Here is a 22,219-nt window from a genome sequence, read left to right as displayed (position 1 = left end):
ACGCTTGAGTTTCGCCTTCAAGAGTAGAACGCGATAGCCTAATCGGGCCCCGTGCGCATCGCCTTCTCAATTGCTAGCCTGCCTTCGGTTCTCGGTGCGTGCCTCAACCGCACCGTGAGGAAACGATCGTCTGTGCGCGTAACGTTGGCTGTTTCAAACTATCCTACAATGCCTACTGTAAGCACACTTGCGAAGTGCCCACTACGCCATAATTCTCCGTTTTGCGAGTCAGCGAAGGACCCGCTACGCGTTCGTAAGGCAACACGCGAAGCTACGCATCTGCTCACCTTGTTGATGCTTTTGCTGACGATGATGAAATGTTACTCAGCGGCTTGTAATGGCTAGGCCTTTAAAACACCCTCTCGTTGCGCAATTCACATGTTTTGACGCCTGGTGCGATTCTACGTCTATGCTTTTGCCACGCAATATTACGTGCGTTAAGACTACTCCCACTATATGACATTCATATAGTGTTTTTTAATGGCGTTGCTCTGTGGTAGAATACCCGCTTGCCATGCAGAAGGCCTGGGTTCAATTCTCACTCAAACCGAAGATTTTATTGCAAGAGCAACTATATGGACTCTCGCGGCGGGTTTTTGCCGTCGCCATCATGTCCCGTATATCAGGCCCGTAGCCAGGGGGGGGGGGACCTATGCCCCCCCCCCCGAAATTTTGGTGAAGTATTTGTTTTACCAAAAATAAATAAAAATGGGTGTTTTTCTGAAAAAGTCAAGGTTTTCAGCAAGTGCCCCCCCCCCCCCCCCGAAAAGAATTCCTGGCTACGGGCCTGCCGTATATGTATATGTATGTATACAGGGTGTTCAAAATTAAGCTTTATGGCTTTCTCAAAGTTCAGCACGGGGACGTACGTGAAAAACTTACACCATCTCCCACTCAAGGGAACCATGAGAGAATGCGAAGCAACATTGGGGGCGCACACCCAGTTTCCGTTACGCTCACTCGGCGTTTCCGTTAGTGTGTGAGGTTTGTATTTAGTGTTTGTGTTATCATTACGTTGTGTTTGTGCGTTGCTTTCCGTTAGCGCCGAGTGAACGAGTGGCGCCGAGGTTGACGTTACAACTCATCTGAACGGGAGCGAAGCAAGAATGACGGAAGCCGACCGAGCGCACGCGCTTATATACGCATGGAATGAGGGAGGGAGAGGAGAGAGTGGGTTACAGGCTGTATTTGGCTGCGGCGCGGCTGCATCACGTGGAAGGAGAAGCTGCGCCGCGGCTGCAGCGCGGGGGAGGAGAGAGAAGGCGACCTAACACCTGTGTAAAGGAGGTGAATGGGAGAGAGTAGGCGCATGCGCAGCGGAGCGCGGACGCCACCACCACCGCCGGACACAGCCCCAAGCAAAAGCTGCTTCGCATCTAAAACACCTTTCAGATAAGTTTTTGTCCAGGGGGACACAAAGTGAGACAAAAATTATCCCTGTCAGCCGCCCAAGTAACTAAGATTGAATAATGAACATTTAATGAGAGCAGCAAGCGGGCATGTTTGTACTGAAAAGTTCGAGGCAGTCGCGTTTACACAGTTCCACTTGGAAGAATACTTCTAGCAAGTATGTGCCCCAAAATATCACGCTGCAAAGTTCAATTGCCGTTTGCATGATTACGCATGCAAGACAGTGCGCACTGGCGCAAAGCTCCCCCCCCCCCCCGTCCATGTGCCGCAGCAGTTGCGTATGGCGTTTAATCTGACAACGGGTCGAAGGCATAGGCAAAGATGATAACGCTTACACTTTTATAGGAACGACTGCTCGTCATATCAGGGAGGAACATTGCGCCGATCCTCACCGTTTTGCATGTATAATCATGCAAACCGCAATTAAACTTTGCAGCTGGATATCTCGAGGCACAGACATGCTAGAAGAATTATTCAAGTCGAACTGCATAGAAACTAGAGCCGTGCACAGGCCGCATTTTCGAGCCCGAGCCCGGCCCGGGCCTGCAGACTGCTGTCTTCACGCTGTCTTCTCGCATTGTGAAAGTGCAGTTACGGTTGTAGGTGAAACAACTTTGTGTTTTGATTCACCGTGTTCGTGAGACCTACCCGTCGTTGTTGAACGTTCACATTCGCGCTATACCGTTAGCGTTGCGTGGTTGGTTGAATTCAACTGAACTCGGCACATTGTCAGAAGCTCGGCGCCTGCAATTCACGCGTCGGGAAGGCTGCTTTATCACGCCGGATCGGACGTCCGTGCATTTTCAGCATGCTTTGACATCGTTCTGCAGGTTTGCTTTGTTTTTGTCACTTTATTAGTGTGATATATATTTAAGCCGCTAAATACAACTGGCACTTAATACATGCTTTGCAATTGCAACCTTGAAGTAACCTTCTGAGTTTGTGCGATTTTGTAGCCGCGTTCGCGCAGCAGGTTTTATACGCCCGTCAAGTCGATATCTTAAAAAGAGACTGCATGCATGACACGAGAGCCGAAAAAATGAGGCGAGCAGTTCATCTTGCTTCACAGTGGTTAAAGCTCAGCTAGCTGCCTCGCGTCTTAATCGACGGGGACTTGACTCTAACCTTCTCAGGAAACAGGGCCATGGCCGTGTAATTTCTTTTTTTCGCACGCCGCAAACGTTTGTTGACGAAAGTACACGGCTGCTACTGTTAAGCATGCCATATCAAAACAACAATCATATGATTTGTAGTCCACACCGCAGAACACCCATAGCGTGTACGGCTTCATTTCGGAGTGCATGTGGACCATTATTCATCTTTAACATGGCAGAATGAGACTTACCAAGAGGTATAAGTTCTACACGGTGTAATCGCGACTTGGGAAATGCATTTCGCTTTGAGTCAGGCGTCGTTGTCGTCGATCGTCTGCTCTTCACCGTTAACGTGATTGACGAGCCTTTCTCATTTTATCAAGTTCGCTTTTCGGAAGTGCCTGTCCAGCTGTGAGATCTTTTTGAACCCGCACTGCAGGCGGTACATTGTGAGGCGCCGCGAGAGCTCTGCACGTGCACAGAAGCGAGCGGCAACGCGGTGGAGAGAACGGAAAACGCTCGCTGCTTACACACCAGTTTCTCTTTTTCTGCCGGAGATGGCGCTGCCTGTCAAGAGCAGCAGCGCCGCTAAGCGTTGCTTGGGAAGCCTATAACAGTATTTTCGCGGCAGATCAGGAGGTGCTTCAGCGTGTTCAATCACCCGCGAGATGGCACGAAGGCCGCGCTTAAAGCAACGCTTCTGCATTTTCTTTCAATTTGAAAACTGGGTTGCTATGCAGGATGGCCCGAGTTTGGCGAAACTCGGAATCTTTCCGAGCTCTGGCGACACCCCTTTTGAGCGAGCTAACAGTACGAAAAGGTCAAATCCATCCCTCAGCGCGCGCTGCGTTCCATTGGTACGATGGAACGTTTAATGGAATGTTTAAATTCTTTTTCAAGCATTTAATGTCTGCACTAAGTGTTCCTTAGAATAATCAGCCCCGCGGCCTCTGAGATTAGTTCCGGCCGAGCGCCTTCCAACACAGCGGCCGGAGCTAATTGCCGAAGCCACGTGTGCAATCATCACAGTCGGCCTGTACATTCTTGCGCGTTGCTCAGCCGGCGCGCCCTCTTCGTCCTCTTATTAATCGTCTGCTAGCTCCCCGAGCACGTGAGCACGGCTGATTAGTTAACTGGCGGGGCGCTATACCTGGCTAAGCAAACCAGGGCATATGACCAAGCTAATTAAGCCAGGCTATGCTAAGACCGAGAGAATTAAGCCACATCCCACTAAGACCATGCTAATGAAGCCGTTAAAAGATAAGACTGAGCCAATTAACACCATGCTAATTAACATAATTAGCACGGCGCTAATTACAAGCGCAGTCAACTAGTTCAACGAGTTTGTGCCCGAGTTCGCGCGTCAATCAGTTTGATTGACAGAAGCCCGCGGCGAAGTTAGGGCCCGCCCACCGCGTTTGCTCCTAGCTGTAGAGGAGCAGTGCTCCTCTACAGCTATGCACACACGCACAAAGAACTAAAGGTTATATATTCACGTGGCTACAACGTCTCGCGTTCAATTTCACCGCGCTCACGACGTACCACTCACAGCCATCAAGCAAGCGCCCCTGGTGGCATTTGCGGCGAGAAATGTTACTATTTACTTATTTGTGGAGACATTGTTTCTATCGATTCGTTACTGCAGAAACATCTTCGGACGTGTAATGTAAGTGTAGCCTTAACCTGAATATTGTTTATCTGTAATATACGGGAGAAGCGAAACGAGCTGCACGAGAGTGCTGCGTGTGCGCCCTTGTCGTCTTCGAGAGTGGAAATTTCCATGCTGGAGGTGGAACGAAAGAACTTGCCCGAAAGAAGACAAACGCCCACGAACACGCCTGTGGGAGGGGCGACGTTCAGTTGGCACGGCGATCACGCTGACGTCGCTGCACTGTCAAAATGTTGACTGAGTGGCGGCGCTGACGCGTTCGCACGCTGTGTTCCTTTGAAAACCGCCGCAAACGCCGCACATGCGCTTGTGATGTCATGCTCGTTCTTGTAGCCGTTTTTATCAACGCTGTTATGACGCGCAACGCACTGTCTTCCTAGCATGACCGTCGTAGTGCGAGCTTGGAGCAAACTCGTGTGCCCGAGGAGCTCGGGCCATCCTGCATAGCACCCCTGCCCTTAGGACGCGCACGAAAAAGTGGCCCCTTTCTGTGCCCACTCGCGATGTGGAACACCGAGCACATAGAGTTACTGTATATGGCTCCTTTAGGATCATATACAGTAACTATAAGCACACAATATGTCGGACGCCACCGCGCGGCAGCCCCAATGGGGTCACTCCACGCACCGCAGTTTAAAAAAAAAAAGAAATATTCGAGAATGTTCCATTGTGCATAGTCGACGCTTGCGGCGCGCTGCTCAAACACAAAGAAATAAGTAAGAACTGTGACAGCTGTGCGTTCTTTTCGAGCGTCCTTCTTTGTGTTTGAGCAGCGCGCTGCAAGTATCGAGTTTTGACAGCTGTTAGTTCGCACTCGTCCTGTGTGTGTTCTTTTCGTGCGTCCCTTGTGCTTGAGTGCCGCGCTGCAAATTTCAAGTTGCTTGCCGTTCGACGTTTGACATTTCAATTTCTTGCTATCGCATTTATTGCTTCGCCCTTGCGGCGATACTCACTTTTCTAACATTTATTTTATTTGCATCTTTCTCGATTTTTCGCTCACCGACAACGCTGATTTTTGCTCACAACTGATGCCGGCACTGAGACCAGAATTCTACGAAACGAGCTCTCTAACGCTATTGCGTTAAGAGAGATACATGCAGCAGAGAGAAAGAGAAAGAAAGAAAAAAATAAAGAGATGCGAGGTAGGCCACCCAGCTCCGCTCTTCCTTCAGGCTTGGCACCACCAGCGCGAAGCTGCCATAATGTTTTTTTTTTTTTTGCTTGCCTGATTTCTCCTCAAATAATTCTTTTCACTTCCAACTGGAATATGGAGGAGCGGCCAGCGGAGTAAATAAACGTGGGCAAGATGTCCACATTTATTTACTCCTTCCCGCACAGGAGAGAATTTCGCTTACACTGGAGGACCGAAGTTTGAGGAAGACGCGCGGACGATGGCCCAGCATGTGCACTATATGCATCCATTATCACATAAAGGTTATGGGACTGAGCACTAACGAAGGAAACTTATTCAGTGTCACCGTCTTTGTTTCTCACACGTGCGTTCAATCCACTAATAAAGTTTAAGCCACGTTTAGTGTTGTAATATCGATGTGAACATCGAGAGTTTAGTGAAGGACACCTTCGTGTTTCTGTCTGCTTGATAATTATTTCATCGAGAGCAGAAGGGTCCCCACAGATGCACTAGAACATCCTCACAAGTAATGGACAACACCGCCGCGCTTATATACACGGGCAAATACTTCCTTGTACGATATGAAGCACCGCCGCTTGTGTCATACGTAATATCGAGAGCATGCACGGCGTGTAACGCGTGTTCCAAAAGATTGTGGTCGAGCGACGCTTACCTCCATGACCTCGTGCAGCAGGCCACCTTGGAACAACCTCAGTGCCGACAGTGCCGCCTGCGAACGCAGCAAGTCCTGCGTCGCGGTCACCGCCAACGGGACGCTCTGAGAACCAATAGCCAACGTCCAGAGGAAGGACTCCAAGGCGACACCGTACTGCGACTCGCGGCTCTGGCGGTAGCAGAAAAGCACGACGGCATCCACTCGAAGCTCCGGCGGCGTCTGCCGCACGACGTCGGCCTCCAGGGCAGGCAGGAGGGCGTGCGCCAGCAGCCACAGAGAGCGCGTAATGCGGCTCGAAGTCTCCAGGATGAGGTGAGTGAAGGTGTGCAGGAAGGAGATGCCCTTTACGTGCACGAGATTGGACGGCTCGAGGGACTCGACCATGCGCGGAGCGTCCGCCAACGCTTCGACCCACTCGTCGCGAGTCTTCGGGTAGATCTGGAGAAACAGCTGGTCCGGCGGCAGCGCGCTCGCGTCTTCGTCACCGCCTACGTGGTTTGTTAGAGACTCGTCGACGATCAAGAACTGAGTGAGCTGCGCCGACGTCACGGTGGCGCCGCTGGCGTTTATCGACGTACTGAGCATTGACTCCAGCTGACGCGCAGGCAGACCGAGGTGGTTGCGCAGCGATTCACCGGCGCTGAGGTGCATGCTGCCTCTGCTGAGGCCTATCTTCAGGCCCAGCTCAATGTGGTACGTGATGATTAGGCGGAACATGAACTTCAGCGTTGACGTGGCGCTCGTTGCACGCAGCGTGATGTCTTCCCAGCGTGACTGAAGAGCATGTGAACGGGCAAGAAGAGATTAGGTCGTGATAGAAATGAAAAGACCGTGAAGTATAGTGACGGATTCCAGCATCCTTTTCGCCTTGTGAGTAAGATCTATATTTTTAAATCGCGTTCAAAAGCAACAAAAATTGGTACGTCGCGTAGCCTAGCAGAAAAGCCTTGAAGCTGGATTATGGAGTCGATCACTTTGCTGTACGTAGTCACATAGTCTGATGCTGTCATGCGCGACATAACTAGTCCTGAAAATTGAGAGTATGTATATTATTATATGTATATATCCCCGCTATATTCTGTGCTGCTTACGAGGTAAAAGAAGTTGCACGGTGAGAAGCGGGGCTGCCTTCGCGGCAGCCAGTGGAACACGTCGAGCCGCGGCGCATGCGCGCGGAGTGTCCGCATGCGCAGTAAACCGCCACGCTCGCACACGAACCTCACTCGCGCTCACTGTTTGCAGCATGGGTTGTCATGAGTGTATACGACTTCATATTCGCAGCAGATGAAAAATTCTTATTACAAATGTTTCACGGCATTTTCCACGTTGCCATTCCGTGATTAGATACTGAGACCGGTAAGCTTTCCTTTGCGCTGAAGAAAACAGGTACCATAAAAATTGGTTGTCGGTCCCTTTAAACATGTGCAACTATGAAAAGTGTTAGAGTGAAAATGCTGTAGGCAGTTTGAATTTCCACCCGCAATAACACATATACGTCCACAATAGAATTGATTTCTAGCCACTTTGTGAAATTCAAGAACCTATAGCCAACGTTCAGAGGACATTGGCTATTGGATTCGTGGCGTTGGCGTTGGATTTGTGAAATCCAAAGGCGTGCAAACACGGACCCAAGAGAAGAAAACAAAACTTCTCTTGTGTCCGCGTTTGCACACCTAGCCTGAATAAGTATCAACTAGCACAACTTTCTGTCGTTCTAACGTTTTTAAAGTGTGTGGGAGTTCCAGAATTCTCAGGGAGTGTTATTAACGTAGAACGGTATCAAATTTACATAAGTTAAAACATACGTTCTGTTGTAACTGGAAAATGGAATTTCTAACGAACGTTTAACCTTTCCTTTTTCAACAATACATAATTAAAACTCGATCTAGCGAAACTCGATTGTACGCAGTTCCCGATCTAACAATGAAATTTCCGTTCTCTCGCAGGTACCCGTGGGGTCCAAATTAGCAAAAGTAACTTTACCACCAAACTAGATTTAACGAAGTATTTCCTGTAAATGAGCTAAAAAAAGTATTTTTTTTTCTAATTTTTCCATGGTTTTCTTCGAGTGTGCGTTCTAACACTATTGCGTTAAAACATCTGGGAGCACTAGTCGCAGCCTAGCTCTATTTTGACGAGACTGTATTCCGCACCCATGCACGGAACCACGGTGACACGGAACGAAGTACTCAAGAGTCGTTAGCGCTCTGACGTACACGATGTCGCTACGGAGGTGGTGATTTCTTTCGTCAATCTATGCTTTATGCGACAGATATGGTACAGATCTTCTCGCAACTTTTTTCGCTAGGCCTGCTGGCACAATCACTCCATTTGTTCTCCGCATATCGGCAGCGTATCATACTTTCAGGTGACCTCCTACCTAGCTTGCATCGCCCTGGCATGGAGCCTCCCATATCCGGGCGCCATAGGGGACTCCATGTCAGGGCTGTCCTCGAGCCGTTCTCGTAGACCTTTCACACGCGCCGGCGTGTATTAGGAGTAAATACAATGCTGCGCGCGCTAGCTTTTCGGTATCGCTTTATTATAATTTTAGGTTTCGAAAGACCGAAAATTACCTTTCTCGATTTTATCAACTTCCTGGTTTAACGATATAATTCGAGCGTGGTCATCGGTTAGTTAAATCGTGTTCAAACTGTAAGCAGCCGTTATGCCACACGATCGAGGTACGGTAACTGCAGAAATAGATTAGCACAAGTGACAATTCGCCGGAACGGTCGCTTCTGCGAACGTTTTTTTGCGGTGACTATATCCATCTGACAGCCTGAAAAAAGCCAAAGCGTTAAGTGTAGTCATGACCTGGACTTCTTTCAGGCTGTCTTCGTGAGGCGCAGGGACTCGTGTAGGAATAAAGGAGCAGCTTAAACATTTCTTGTTGCGCAGTACCTTGATAATGGTGAGGACGTTCGTAACATCCTGGCGCAGGCCGGACTGCTCCGTGGGAGGTATAAAGTGCTTGTAACAGCTGACGTAGAAGACGGCCGCTTTGTCCAAAGCATCTCTGTTCTTAGTGTCGCTGCCGATTGCAGCGCCTTTATCGAGCAGCGCGGCGGACATGGCGTGCACGAGCGGGTGGCGTCGGGAGTATTCGCTCAATGCGCCACCGGCGCCGCACAGGTGCTCGTAGAAGCCGCTGCAGGTGGGTGCCTCCATACGCTGGGAGCTGCGCGCCAACGTCATGGCCTGGTCACAGGCCGGCGTTGTGCAGGGAGGCACGTAGAAACCGAGCACGGCCTGGGCCACCAGCGTACCAACGACCACGAGCACTGTGATGGCTGCCACCACCACCGTCTCGGCGAAGATGAACTGGCTCCATGGCAGGTTCTGGTGCAGCCACATGATCCGCGGAGGGATCGAGTGCTCCGGGTCGGACGAATCCCTGAGAACCGGGCCGCAGCACTGTTACGGCACACCTATCTGAACAACTGTGCAATGGGGTGTAATTTCAGAAGTACTAAATGTACTGGTAGAACCGTTTGCTTTTCGTTGGGTCATGTTTTTTCTAGTAGATCCTAATATAGCCTATATTTCTGCTAGCTCATAATATTGCCGATATTACACGTATCATCATCGGTTTTTATACCGGGAAAAGCGAAGCAAGCGAAAGGTTGCAGCACGAGGTAAAATAGACCAACGTTTATAGAAGTAGTTCTAGAAACGTTGAAATAGACGTACTGGGGCATGAGTGAAGCTGCATTGCTGCTTACGTCGCGTCTTGTTTTCTAGTTTCAATAACTGTTCCACTGCATACTAAATTGCCCAACGAGTGGATTTGTTGAACTCAAAATGAAGCACGACGTTAGGAAGTTTGAAAAAATGAGCTTACGGCTGAGCAAATCGCCTCCTTGACAGGAATTGCGGCAAGAACTGAATCTTGCCCCAAATTACGTTTGCTCATTTCTGTAACGTCACGGCGTAGTTCAAGCTTTTCAATAGCGCATCCCTCGATCGAAAAACACATTGCGTTTCGGCTACGTTACTTACAACGGTCAGGCTTGACACACAAGGCGGTATGATAGCTTTGTTAACGGTAGTGGCGTTTGTCGAATGTTGAGGTGCTTAGAACAGCGCGTATGAAACAGATGCACGTGATTACACTAGCAACACGAAGTGCCTTTACTGTTGCATCGCAATCCAAGCCCCGACAAAGGCGGCGCCATTGGACCGCTAGAAGACATGTATAGGTGGCGACCACGACAATGTCGAGCGCGGTTGCACGTGTACTGTTATAGCAATGTACATGCGTCCTCATCTGTAAGGTCGAGCTATATTTATTGCGAAGCAACGAGCACTGCCTGGGTTATTCGAAGTAGCTCGCTTGGGCGAAGTTCAGCCTTTGTTCTGTTTTCAAAAATTTTTTTGCTAACACGAAGACAGCTGCCGTCGTTGACCAGCTGGTTTCTGGCTAATGGCGTGAGCAGAAAGCGAATATTCCATTACTGAACAATGACCGAACGTGTACAAGATTCTGCATCTGGGTCACATTGGCATTTTCGGTGGAGCCACCTAAGATGTTACCATGAGACCTAACAACGTAGTCCCAATGCAGCTTTTCCTTTTATAACAGACCAGTGGCAGAGGTCTACTTACGCCGTGCCTGAAGTCATTCTTGGGCCGCTTTGCGAAGTCCAATGATGCAAGCAGAACGCTCACCGAGTCTTCTTCTTCGTCTTCGGCACCGCTGGAAGCAGCAGCTGTTCTTGTTTGCTTGCGCGGTCGCAAATACAGACGCGTACCCACTACAAGGGTTGGAAAATAACCTGGCGAATAATATAAGCGTATATTAAGAAAAGGAAAAGCCAGAGCAAGCAAAAGCGATTATTCACGCTGCTTATAAATGGAATAACGCTAGAGAATGCTGGTCTTACAGCTCATTTTGTTCTCAGTAACAAGATTTAGTAGTAATAAAATGTTTTGGAATACATCATCAATTGGTGGTTTTTTTAATTTCCATGTTATTGATTGGTTAATTAATTAACAAGGTATCCTACTTGCCTCACCCAGCAGTTCGGAGTGGGCGATGGAAACGACCTTATTAGTTTATTCCAATGAAACTCCCAAAGCAGGAATGTTTGGGTATTTAGTTTCAAACTTCTTGCAGGACATAACCAGCCGCAGTGTGGGAGACACGCATTAAATTACGGTGACGTTCTTATCCGATTACGTTGTCCCCTCGCCACCCCCTGAAGCCGTCTGCACCTCACTTGTGTCGCACTACTTCCGGGATCAACCCAACTTTGACAAAGCGACGATGTCAAGTTTCGACGTCATAATGCGACGTCATATGACGTCAGAAATTTAAGTGATCTGTGACGTTATAATGACGTCACAACAAGCCGTTCCCTCACCGCATGCCGCTCGCTCGGAGAAGTTCACGCGGGCTTTTGTATCCCTTCATTCGTCTGCAGCGTTTCGCTTAAGGTCACCGCGCAATGAGCCACTAGAGGATTTCACCTTAACCCTTTGTGCCACAGTGGGACACATCTGTCCCACTTTTCCGTCTGCAGGAAAAATTTTCTCCCACATCACCTGTTGCAATTAGCGCAACGCTAAGTCACTCATATCTTACGCAAGTCTTCGTAATCCCGAAGAAAATTCTTTTACCACGCTTTCAAAGGGCGGAAGCAGTGTTTAAATGGCGCTGAATTTCGACAACTTTTTTAATGATAGGTTCTGAATTTTGTTCTTCTTCAGATAGAAAGAACCTACCAATTTAAATGCCGGATAATTTCTTCGTTTTCTGATTTTTCAGAGAGGCCATTTTAGCTTCCAGACATCACGTGTTTTTGTAAATTTGCGAAATAACTTCACCGATAAATGCATCGAAACACAATCCCCTGCGAAATTGCCATGCTCATCCCTCAGCGTAATCGCGGATATTTGTGCGTGGAAATATTTTTCTTGAAATAATATAACTCCTGCCAAGTAGGTACACATTCAGGGACAATAACCGTACTCGAAAATTTCGACAGCAAGGACAGGAAAATGGGAAAAAAAATCGTTGGTGCATGCGGTGAAGTAAGCTTTGCAGGAGCAGACCACGGCGCTATGAAGGCTCACAATAGGCGCAGGTGCGGGTGGTGTTCTACTGCTGGAAATGAGGTCCGCACAACTTTCCTCGGCAAAACTTGTGAAGTGCTACTCTGTGCCACTTGTTTCAGCAGTTTCCATCCCAAATACCCGTTGATGCAATCTCGAGGTGGTGCCTTCATGAGACAATGGGACAGTGTTTTCCCACTTTTTGAAAAGGGCCTAAACTTTTGTCCAACCAACAACACAATAGATAAATTCGAACTTCACAGAGACCTCACAGAATTTTCACGAAGAATGCGCATTAGTAGGGGTGTGCGAATATTCGAAAATTTCGAATAACGAATCGAATAGCATTCTATTCGATTCGGTACTCGAATCGAATAGTACATACTCGAAATACCGAATATTTTTCGAATAGTTTTCGAATAATTAGCGCCGACGGGAGAACCCCAAAACAATGATACTTTGGAATAGTTAAAGGCCATTTTTCTTCTTTTAATCACTAAATTGCCAGTATGCATGCAGCCTAAGCTTTTACGAAACTACCGACGCTATATTGATTACCGGATGAAGGCGTTTTTTTTTTTTTTATGAAAGCTCCATACTCGCTCAGTTTTTACTATGCTGCCTCTGCATCGCATTAATCAGTTCCTGTCGTCATCTTGTAAGAACTGAAGGTGCACCTGCATTCAGCTTCATGAATAGCAATAGATGCAAGGGTTGTGTTTGCGTAAATCGTTCTTGCAGATACAGCTTTCAACACCGATGTCTACATGCCTTCAGTGCCGAGGACCAGGTTGCGATGGCAGGTTTATGTGTTTCATTACCGCCTTAGCTGTATGCGTAGTCTCCGGTTCAAAATTGTTTAGATTTTATGTCTCAGTTTATTTAAAAGCAGGCGACAAAGCATCTGCAGTCACTGCTTTATTTCAACCTACAGTTAGAAAATATTTCGAAGGTTGTGGTCGCTGCTGTATACGAGCTTACCTCAGATTTCATAACTGTGGTATTTTGAGTCTGTTAAAAGTAAGCGCAACGCTCTTTGGTGAAAGTTCGTGAATATTTCTTTCAAAAAAGGAAAAAAAAACGCTGCGGAGTTCTAGGACCGTTTTGAGAATGGTTGTCTTACTATTCGAAAACTATTCGAAAAGTATTCAATTAGTATTCGTATTCGATTCGGTGTCATCACTATTCGATTCGTATTCGATTCGGTTCCAAAATTCACTATTCGCACACCCCTACGCATTAGACACTTTTTTGCAGATAACGATGGAGCAGAAACAGGTACTACAACACTCAGGGCTCGAGTCTACTTTGGCCTCCCGAACCAGAACAGGCAATTGAACTGACTTATATCTAAGCTATCACTACAGAAATCATTAATCAATCGAAAGCATCTAAAAGCCTAGGAACATGACTTATTCGGAGAGCGCATCATTTCTAACCTCAAGTCACGCGAAGACATTATCATCAAGGAAGCCGATAAGGGAGGAAGCATAGTCATTTGGCCAACACAGAAGTACAAGCACGAGGCTTACAGACAACTCAATAACCCAGAACACTACCTGCAAACTAGACAACGATGCAACAAAACAATACACTCACAATCACTAACACACTTAGATCCCTCCTTGCTGATGAATTATAACTCCATCAGAATTCAAGTTTCTGAAACCAAACAACAAGCAGCAGGGCGGTTTTACCTCCTCCCGAAAATTCACGAAAGTGCCATCCACCGAATTATACACTGTCAGTATTCCAGGGCACCCAATGGTATCAAACAACAACAACCCAACCGAGAGCCTCTCCGAATTCCTAACCTACTTTCTCGGGGGACATTCCGAAGACATTCCCGCATTTGTACAAGACACCCCACACCTACTGCGAATAATAGAAGAGATTAATAGCAAAGGCACGCTACCCACAAAACTGCCATCTCGTCACACTAGACGTTACCGCTTTATACACGAATATTCCGATCCCAGAGGGCCTAACTTCAATAAAGCAAACCTTAAATCAACATAAGGTACAACGTTCTACTGAAGCATATTATCATTACTCGAACTAGTACTATCACACAACTATTTTGAATTGAAGAAAACTACTACCTTCAAATACAAGGAACAAGCATGGGATCCCCATCGCAGCTCACCCATGCAAAACATATTCATGGGAATTCTGGAAACTTCCTGGCTCGCTGCGCAGACAAACCCCACACAACCTTCGTACATTGATGACATACTTATAATATGGGGTCATGGCCGGGACAATCTAGCTAAAATTTACATCATTCCTAACTCATGTCATCCAACAATAAGTTCACGTCCCAAGACCTCAGCTGAGAGCATCAACTTTCTGGACACACCATATATCTTGAGAATGGCATATGAAAAGAACGCTGTATAAAACCCATTGACAAGCAACAATACCTAGGTTATACTAGCCATCACCGAAACATTGTAAACAGGGCATTTCAGGAGCCAGGCAACCAGGTTACGTCGCATATGCTAGAATATGAGGATTACGTAAACAGACTTACTACCCTAAAGAAACACAAGCAACACAAGCCATCCAAACGCGTTCCTTCATAAGGCTTACACGGACGCTTAAAACTAGACCGCACTGAGACACTCAAACCACGCCTTAAAACCACAACAACATCAACGCCTCTTCTCACTACAAAATTTTCAAACGCGCTTCCGAAGATAAACAACATCCTCACAAAATACTATCCAATTCTAACAATCAACCAGAAACTTTTAAAAATCTTCCCCGAACCACCTAAGCTCGCCTACAGACGCAACGCCAATTTTAAAGACATGCTTGTTCATGCAAAACTCGCAACAAGAACTATACCAACACCTGGTCCCTGTGGGCGCACCAGGTGCTCTACATGCAAACATATACAGCCAGCCACAAACGTAAAAAGCACAGCATCGGATTCTACATTCTCAAGCAAATTTCCGGACACCACGTGAGAGGAAATACATGGAATCGTATTTTATACACAAATTTCAATCCCTACACCCATCAGGAATAAATGTAGCACGTGGTAATTTGGAATCACTAAAAGCCATAGAATGATTTCTCTAATATTAGGAGACGTAAAGTACGCTCAGCCTTCAAATAACCTGGACCAATATTCTATTCGCAACATAAAATCCCTACTAGCCTCCATAATACATAAACATTGTTCTTTTTGAAAAATATTTCAATCTTACTATATATATCTATGTATATAAAGGTATATAGAGTATATATACATATGTCATTCTTACCGACAACTGCCCAGAATATGAAACGAGTTGACTCCACTGATGTAAAGATTGTCCGTCGCACTGACTCAAACCAACCCTGTTTTTTTTTCGTGAGAGATGGATTTATATTTTTATTTCTTAATTGAAAGTCGCGAAAAGTGACCTGTGGCGCCTCTGGCGGTAAAAACATGAATAGTCCGATGAAGACGGCCACGTGACGGTTGGTTACTGTACGCGGTTGACTATTTTTTTGTTAGTGTTGAAATATTGCTCGTTTCTTTAGATTAAAAGGTATTACGCCATAATAATGTACATATAGGCCTGCGTTAATAGTATGCATTAAAGTGGCGCTGCCTTCGCATCACGTAATGATCCCATGCTCGTCAGCGCGTCTTGAGCAACTTTTCAGCGCGCTCATGCAACCGTGCACGCAGTTTCCTGGTCGCTAAGATTTTGGAGCGACATAGTTTTGCTACCTACACTTTGTCTCAGAAATGACGCGCGCTGCTACTCTGTGCGGCCGTGCATATGCACAGTTACGTTTTCGATTACCTGGCTTTGCTCGTGTGTCGAAAGAGAAACGACGCCCGGGACAATCCATCCATGACACAGGCGCAGGCAATCTTGGGCGCAGGTGCGCACACAACGCGTACAAATACCGGGAAGGTGTATAAACCACACATCTCATTGTAGCAGCTTGCTATTTTCAAAAATGGTGGGAAAGCTCAAAATTAAGGTGGTTAAGCGTAGTTACAGTAACTCCTGCGAAAGCAGAACAACGACAGCTTTCATAAGGGCTAGCGGCATCGCTATCAATTCTCAGCGTTGCTGGAGCAAGCCTCCATGCGTGTTTGGAGCCTTTCAGATCGAAAAATACTGCTTATAAGATAGCTACGTGCAGGGCGTAGCCAGAAATTTTTTCGGGGGGGGGGGGGTTCAACCAACTTTATGTATGTTCGTGCGTGCGTTTGTATGTGTGCGTGCCTATATCGCAAGCAAAACTGAAAAATTTCGGGGGGGTTTGAACCCCCCCCCACCCCCCTTGGATACGCCCCTGGCTACGTGCTTTTCGGATAAACCACTGCAGCTACAAACGCTACGAAGGGTGAGCTTGCTGTCGCGCCGTAAAAAACTGTGTCGAGAAAAATCAGTTGTCGGTCCCTTTAAGTGATTTTCTTTTTCTAGAACCTTCGAACCACGGTTCCCTTTCCCCTTTCCGCTCTTCTACGACCGCCCCTGCCCCGCAATGTCACAGCGCTCGCCTACCCAGCAGGTTCTCCGCGCACTATTCCGACTACCCCGCCTCCAACTCCCTTCATCTCCTTTCCATTTTTTTTCTCTTTTCCTTCCTGACCGGCGGCCCAACTTCTGAGCTTTCGATGACACGTGGTGCATATGTCTGCCAATGGCTTCACCTATTAAGCACGTGTCTTCCAGACACCCCCCTCAATATCACTTAAAGTCGACATGTGGACACGCACGCTGCCCGCTTTCGTAGTTGCTCGCTGGATTTCGTGGAGAACGGACGTGTCGCCCGCAATGCCTTACGGACTAGTCCTCGTGCCTCTCGCCGTCGACGCCTGTGACGATTGCCTCGACCGCTATGCCGTGCGCGCTCTCATCGGCGGGGCCTTCGCCGCCTCGTCACCGACGCGTATCGTGCCCCTGGCTGAATCGTGGTCCCGTCCCTCGAACTCCTGTGACCACTCCATCTCTCCTGTCTTCTCTTCGTCACGCCTGCCGAAAACTTAAGCTCGAATCACCGAGCTCACCCAGAAGGCGGCCGAGTATGCGGCCCCAACTCGCGGACGCCAACGGGTTGATAGATGCAACATGGCAGCCGCAAATGTCCGTCAAGAATATTTGGAGGCTATTTCGCGCGCTCATAGACCCAACGCAAACCCGCACCGAAACTCAGAAAACACTACAAAGGGCAATCCATAGCTTTCAGGGCAATGCAACTCAGCTGGCGCACAAATTAAGGGACCAATACCTGAGCTCCACACAGGACCCCGCGGATCGGCGTACTCCTATGCAGGTTCGGAGAACGTTGCGCTGGATCGACCTTTCCAGCTTTTCGAACTGCAGAAGGCCATGTCTAAAATGAAACGTGGCACCGCTCCGGGTCGGGACAAAATTACTGTGAAAATGTTAGCTAACCTTCCCGATCCGGCATATGAATCACTATTAGCTTACATCAACTCAATTGGTCAGGGGAAGTGCCACTCCCCATTGAATGGAAGACCGCCCTGGTCACATTTATCCCAAAACCTGGCAAGGCCATGAACACGATAACCTTCGCCCCATTTCGCTCACATCATGTACGGGCAAACTGATGGAGACGATGGTGCGGATCGGTTGTCTGATTTCATAGAGAACCAATGCATTTTCGCAGAATCAATGCACGGGTTTCGCCCGTACAGATCCGCGCAGGACATTGCTTCAACTTAATCGGGACATTCTAGACCCCGTCGAATGCCCTCGCAACGACAAGGTCGTACTCGCCTTGGACTTGAAGGGAGCATTTGACAATGTAACCATGAGTCAATTTAACACACCTTTCACAAACCGGCTGTGGCTTGAGAGCGTTCGAATACATTCGGCAGTTCTTAACCGATAGACAATCTTACATCCGCATACAAGACAAGGAATATGGCCCTTCCCCTTAGGAACTAGAGGTACACCACAAGGCGCAGTGCTGTCTCCTCTATTATTCAATCTGGCCATGATGCACCTGCCGGCTCAGCTGGCTGATGTCCCTGGTATACAACATGCGTTGTATGCTGATGACATCACCATCTGGGCCACTCAGGGCTCACTCGGAGATATTGAGGCGAACCTGCAACAAGCCGCGGGCATAGTCGACCGCTATGCCGCCAGTGCGGCCTTCAATGCTCACCCTCCAAATCAGAATTCGTGCACATACGCCCCTCGCAAAGTGCACGGCCAAAATTGAACTCTCGCTGGAGACAGGTCCGATCCCTGAACAAAAAGAAGTCCGGGTACTGGGGCTCTTTATTAATCAAAACAGACGGTCAGACAGCACATTGGCCAAACTCCGTAAGGTGGGAGACCAGGGGGCCGCATGGTCCGCGGGTTTCTAACAAACGCGGGGGGCTACGGTGCAGAGATGCCTTGCGGCTGGCACATGCATGTTGTAACAGTAGAATTTTGTATTCTCGTACCTCCATCTACCCCGTACCTCCACACTGCTTGAGGCCCGTGTACTTAGATTTAGGTGCACGTTAAAGAACCCCAGGTGGTCGAAATTTCCGGAGCCCTCCACTACGGCGTCTTCTAATCATATGGTGGTTTGGGACGTTAAAACCCAGATATTATTATTATTAGTACCTCCACCTGCGGAAGCAAGACGAGGATGCACTTGAAGTCATCCTTCGCACAATAGTTAAGCGGGCCCTCGACTTCCCCGTGAATACCTCGAACCAGCGCCTTCTAGGCCTGGGCATGGCGAACACGTTTCGGGAGCTTCGAGAGGCCCAGCTCACAAATCAGTACACTCGACTCTCAAAGACGGTAGCGGGTCGCCGCCTATTAGCCCGCTTACATATCCAACACACCAACATCACGGAAGATCGCGTTCAACTCCCATTCGATTGGAGATGCGCCCTCCACGTGCGCCCTCTTCCAAGCAACATGACAAAAGAAGACCACAATGGCCGGCGCCTGGCGCGGGCGGAAGCCCTGGCCCGCCGTTATAGATCGAAACCTGGCGTGTTCTACGTGGACGCCTCCGGCCCGCACCATGGGGGATGGTATACGGCCGCTGTCGTCCACGAGAATCGAGCAGTTAACGGCTCACTTTCCGAGCCCGGGACGTAATACACGCGGAGGAAGTCGCCATTGCATTGGCAGCTTGTCACCCGCATCGCAAACCATCATCTCCGACTCGCGAGGGGCCTGTCGGAACATTGAAAACGGCTGTGTCGCGGACCTAGCCTATCGACTATTGAAACGTTGTGACTATCAGGGAATCCCCGCACCCCGCCGTATAGTCTGGGCTCCTGCTCACATGGGATTAGAGGGGAATGAGGCAGCCGACGCCGACGCCCGCGCGCTCTCTTACCGGGCATTCCCACTCGCCTCCCGCGATCAGGAAGACCTCGAATTTAATCCTGTCTATTCTTTCCGCGAAATTGTGCAGCATTACCAATCTGACCACAGCCTTTATCCACGCCCGTGTAAAGGCTTAAGTAAAGCGGAGGAGCGGCTTTTACTCCGTCTGTACACAAACACTATGCTGTGCCCGGCAGCACTAAAACACTTCGACCCCGCCTTTTCCGGCTGTTGCTCGCACTGTGGGGAGAAGTCTTCGGACATCTACCACATGGTGTGCCTGCCCCTCCAATCCAACCAAACCCGGGAGGAGTGGGAGGCGACCTGCTTGGCTGTTCTGACCTTCAGGCCAAAAGGCCTTGGTCCGACGAGCCCAGGCAGCAGCCGACGCCAATGGGGTCCCGTACTAGGGAGCCCCACCTACTGTTTGTAGGCGCCGTCCCCTTAAGGGGTAGTGCCTGCATACCTCCCTTGTTTTCTTTTTTTCTAATAAATGTTTTTACCACCACCACCACCCGCCTGCCGACCTCCTATCACTTCCTTCTCTATCTTCTTCTACTTTTCTTTTATTCCCTCCTTACACCCACCCCTACAAGGTGCTGAGCCGTGCTCCCGCAAGGGCTGCAGAAAATAGTGCCTTTTCCTTTCCTCCAACCACGCATTCATTCATTCGCTTTCCCGGACTGTAGTTGTCTTCCCCATCACGTTCTGCAGCCCTTTGTGCTGGCTAGACTCACCGTCCTGCTGCCGCCTTTCCAGTTTCCTTCAAGCTCCCCCCTTTTTTCTTCGTATTGCATTTGGGGGCGCCAACCTCTTCCCCCCCCCCCCCCCCCCCCCCCGCTTTTCTTTTTTTTTCTCCAGCTCCTCTTACCTCTTAGATGAGAGCCCGATCGCCGTTGCAAACAGTCTTGAAATGATGTGGCAAGAGCTACACTCTACCGCTTCCGAGTTTTTTCTTCCAGGCAGGAATAGCGCCACCGCTGGATATGGACGTCAACACTAACCCTTTTAAACTAACACGCCAGGGATGACAAGACGCCTTTGACAAAGATAGGTCCACCTATCGAAACGTCGGCCAGCCTGCTCTGAGGGACTTTCTCCTGTTCGAAACCTATCCCACTCGGGTATCCATCTGTCGGCTCCCTTTTTGACCTTGGACTCTCATGAGTCAGTGGGACATATATGTCCCCTTTTTTTTTCAGTAAACTACTGGATTGATTTGATGAAATTTCAAATATACTATTTCTTTGTAGCTTATATGAATATACCGCAGCCGATTTTATATGATCGTGTCAAAAATATAGGCAAACCCACAAAGGGTTTAACAATGACGAATATATCAGGTTCCTGTAAGGGGTCATGAAACAATTTTAAAGGTAACCGCCGAATAACATCAGTATCGGAGTTTATTGCCTCACGAATGAATTGTTGTTGTTGTTGTTGAATTAACTTTATGCTGGTCCAGAGAACACGCAGGGAAGACCCCGCGCCGCCGCAAAAGTTTTTCGAAGCCGTCAAAAACGATCGGAGTAAATGCATTTTCGCACGCTTTAGGCGTTTCTCTCTTGACCCAACGAGCGCGCTGGAAGCTGCACAGAGAGGGATGGTATGGGGAAAGAGTTACGTCAACGCGCGTCATGATCTTCAGCATTCGTGAGGAACGCGATCGCTCTCTTCATTGTGATTCATGTGCGCGCTAGCGTGCTACTGCGTAATGTTAGAAGACTGTGAAGCACGGCGTCAGCACGTGGTAGCACCCGTGGCAAGAAGCGCATGTGATCAAACACCGCTCTTGATTGTGTAGACTGTTGGCCGATAGCATGCTACTGTTGTGGGACGCGAAATAGCAGGCGCCGGCAGACGAAGAGTGTAAGCACAGGGCTCTACGAAAAGGGGACGCCTGACAAAATGGCAACTTCGCTCTCGGCTTCTAAAATATCCTTGCCGCACACGACTACAAGGTTTGGTTGAGTTGTTCATAACAGCGTCTACTTTCCGCTCGATGATTTTTTTTTTCTTTTTTTGTTCACCAAGCTCGAGGGGGGCCCTGCGAAAATGAGTTCGGTGTAGGATTCTGCAAGCGAAGCTCGCGTTAACTAACCTGTGAAGCTGGCGAGGTTCGCTAAAACACTTCACCCACATCTGGCGAGTACCAAAGAAAGCTTAGCCGAGGGTCATGAGGAGGCACGGCAATAGAACAGCAACATAAAAAAAAAATTGGCAGAACCCACGTACCGTGGGAATCGATGTTATGCGAAGCATGCGCGGGATGGTGACACAGTGAGCGAAACGTTACGGAATGACTCTAGGGAAATATGGAAGTGGTATACGCACACTCATATGTTGAAGAGTCGCATATCTATTATATAACCAGTTGTTTACAGTTGCGTAGCGATGGCAAAAGACACATGGGTGTACCAATACCAGACGCGGTAAGCTGATATGTAGCGCTTATATTCACCAATACTGGATAGCGCGAATCCGAACGGACAAAGAAGGAACACAGACGCACAGGACAGGCGTAAGTCACAACTAAGCTTCATTAGGAAAGTTTCCTAGTATATACACAGCGAATGGCACGCGCCGGCGCACTGCACGTACGGTACAGTCACAATGCTTATACTTGTCCGTTATGACGGAGAACGCACGCACGTTTCACGAACCGTGTGTATGTGTAGAAGGGGTTTCTGACAGTTATCGAACAAGTCATCATCCACCGTGATCGGATCCGTTCGTGATCGCGCCTACTAGGGCTCTAAGTGTAGTGAAGTGCGTGGTATAGCACAGCTGGCGGAAAGCTGCAGATGCTCTTACGATATAAAATGATCTATGACGCCTCTGTCCTGCACGTGGCAG

The 22,219-nt window shown here is 48.5% G+C and overlaps 1 protein-coding gene across 1 annotated transcript in view; it reads left to right on the top strand.

Annotated features, from left to right (window-relative positions):
- Positions 1–18,754: 18,754 nt before the first annotated feature.
- Positions 18,755–22,219, top strand: part of LOC119382134 (mediator of RNA polymerase II transcription subunit 30-like) — a 30,785-nt gene continuing 27,320 nt past the window's right edge. The window contains 1 exon segment of the mRNA XM_037649864.2: positions 18,755–18,823. Within this exon segment, the coding sequence (XP_037505792.1) occupies positions 18,755–18,823 (69 nt within the window).

Source organism: Rhipicephalus sanguineus, chromosome 2 (assembly GCF_013339695.2).
Source record: "Rhipicephalus sanguineus isolate Rsan-2018 chromosome 2, BIME_Rsan_1.4, whole genome shotgun sequence".
Classification (NCBI taxonomy): Eukaryota; Metazoa; Arthropoda; class Arachnida; order Ixodida; family Ixodidae; genus Rhipicephalus; species Rhipicephalus sanguineus.
The sequence above is the reverse complement of the archived record's forward strand: the minus strand, read 5'-3'. Positions and strand labels throughout refer to the sequence as shown.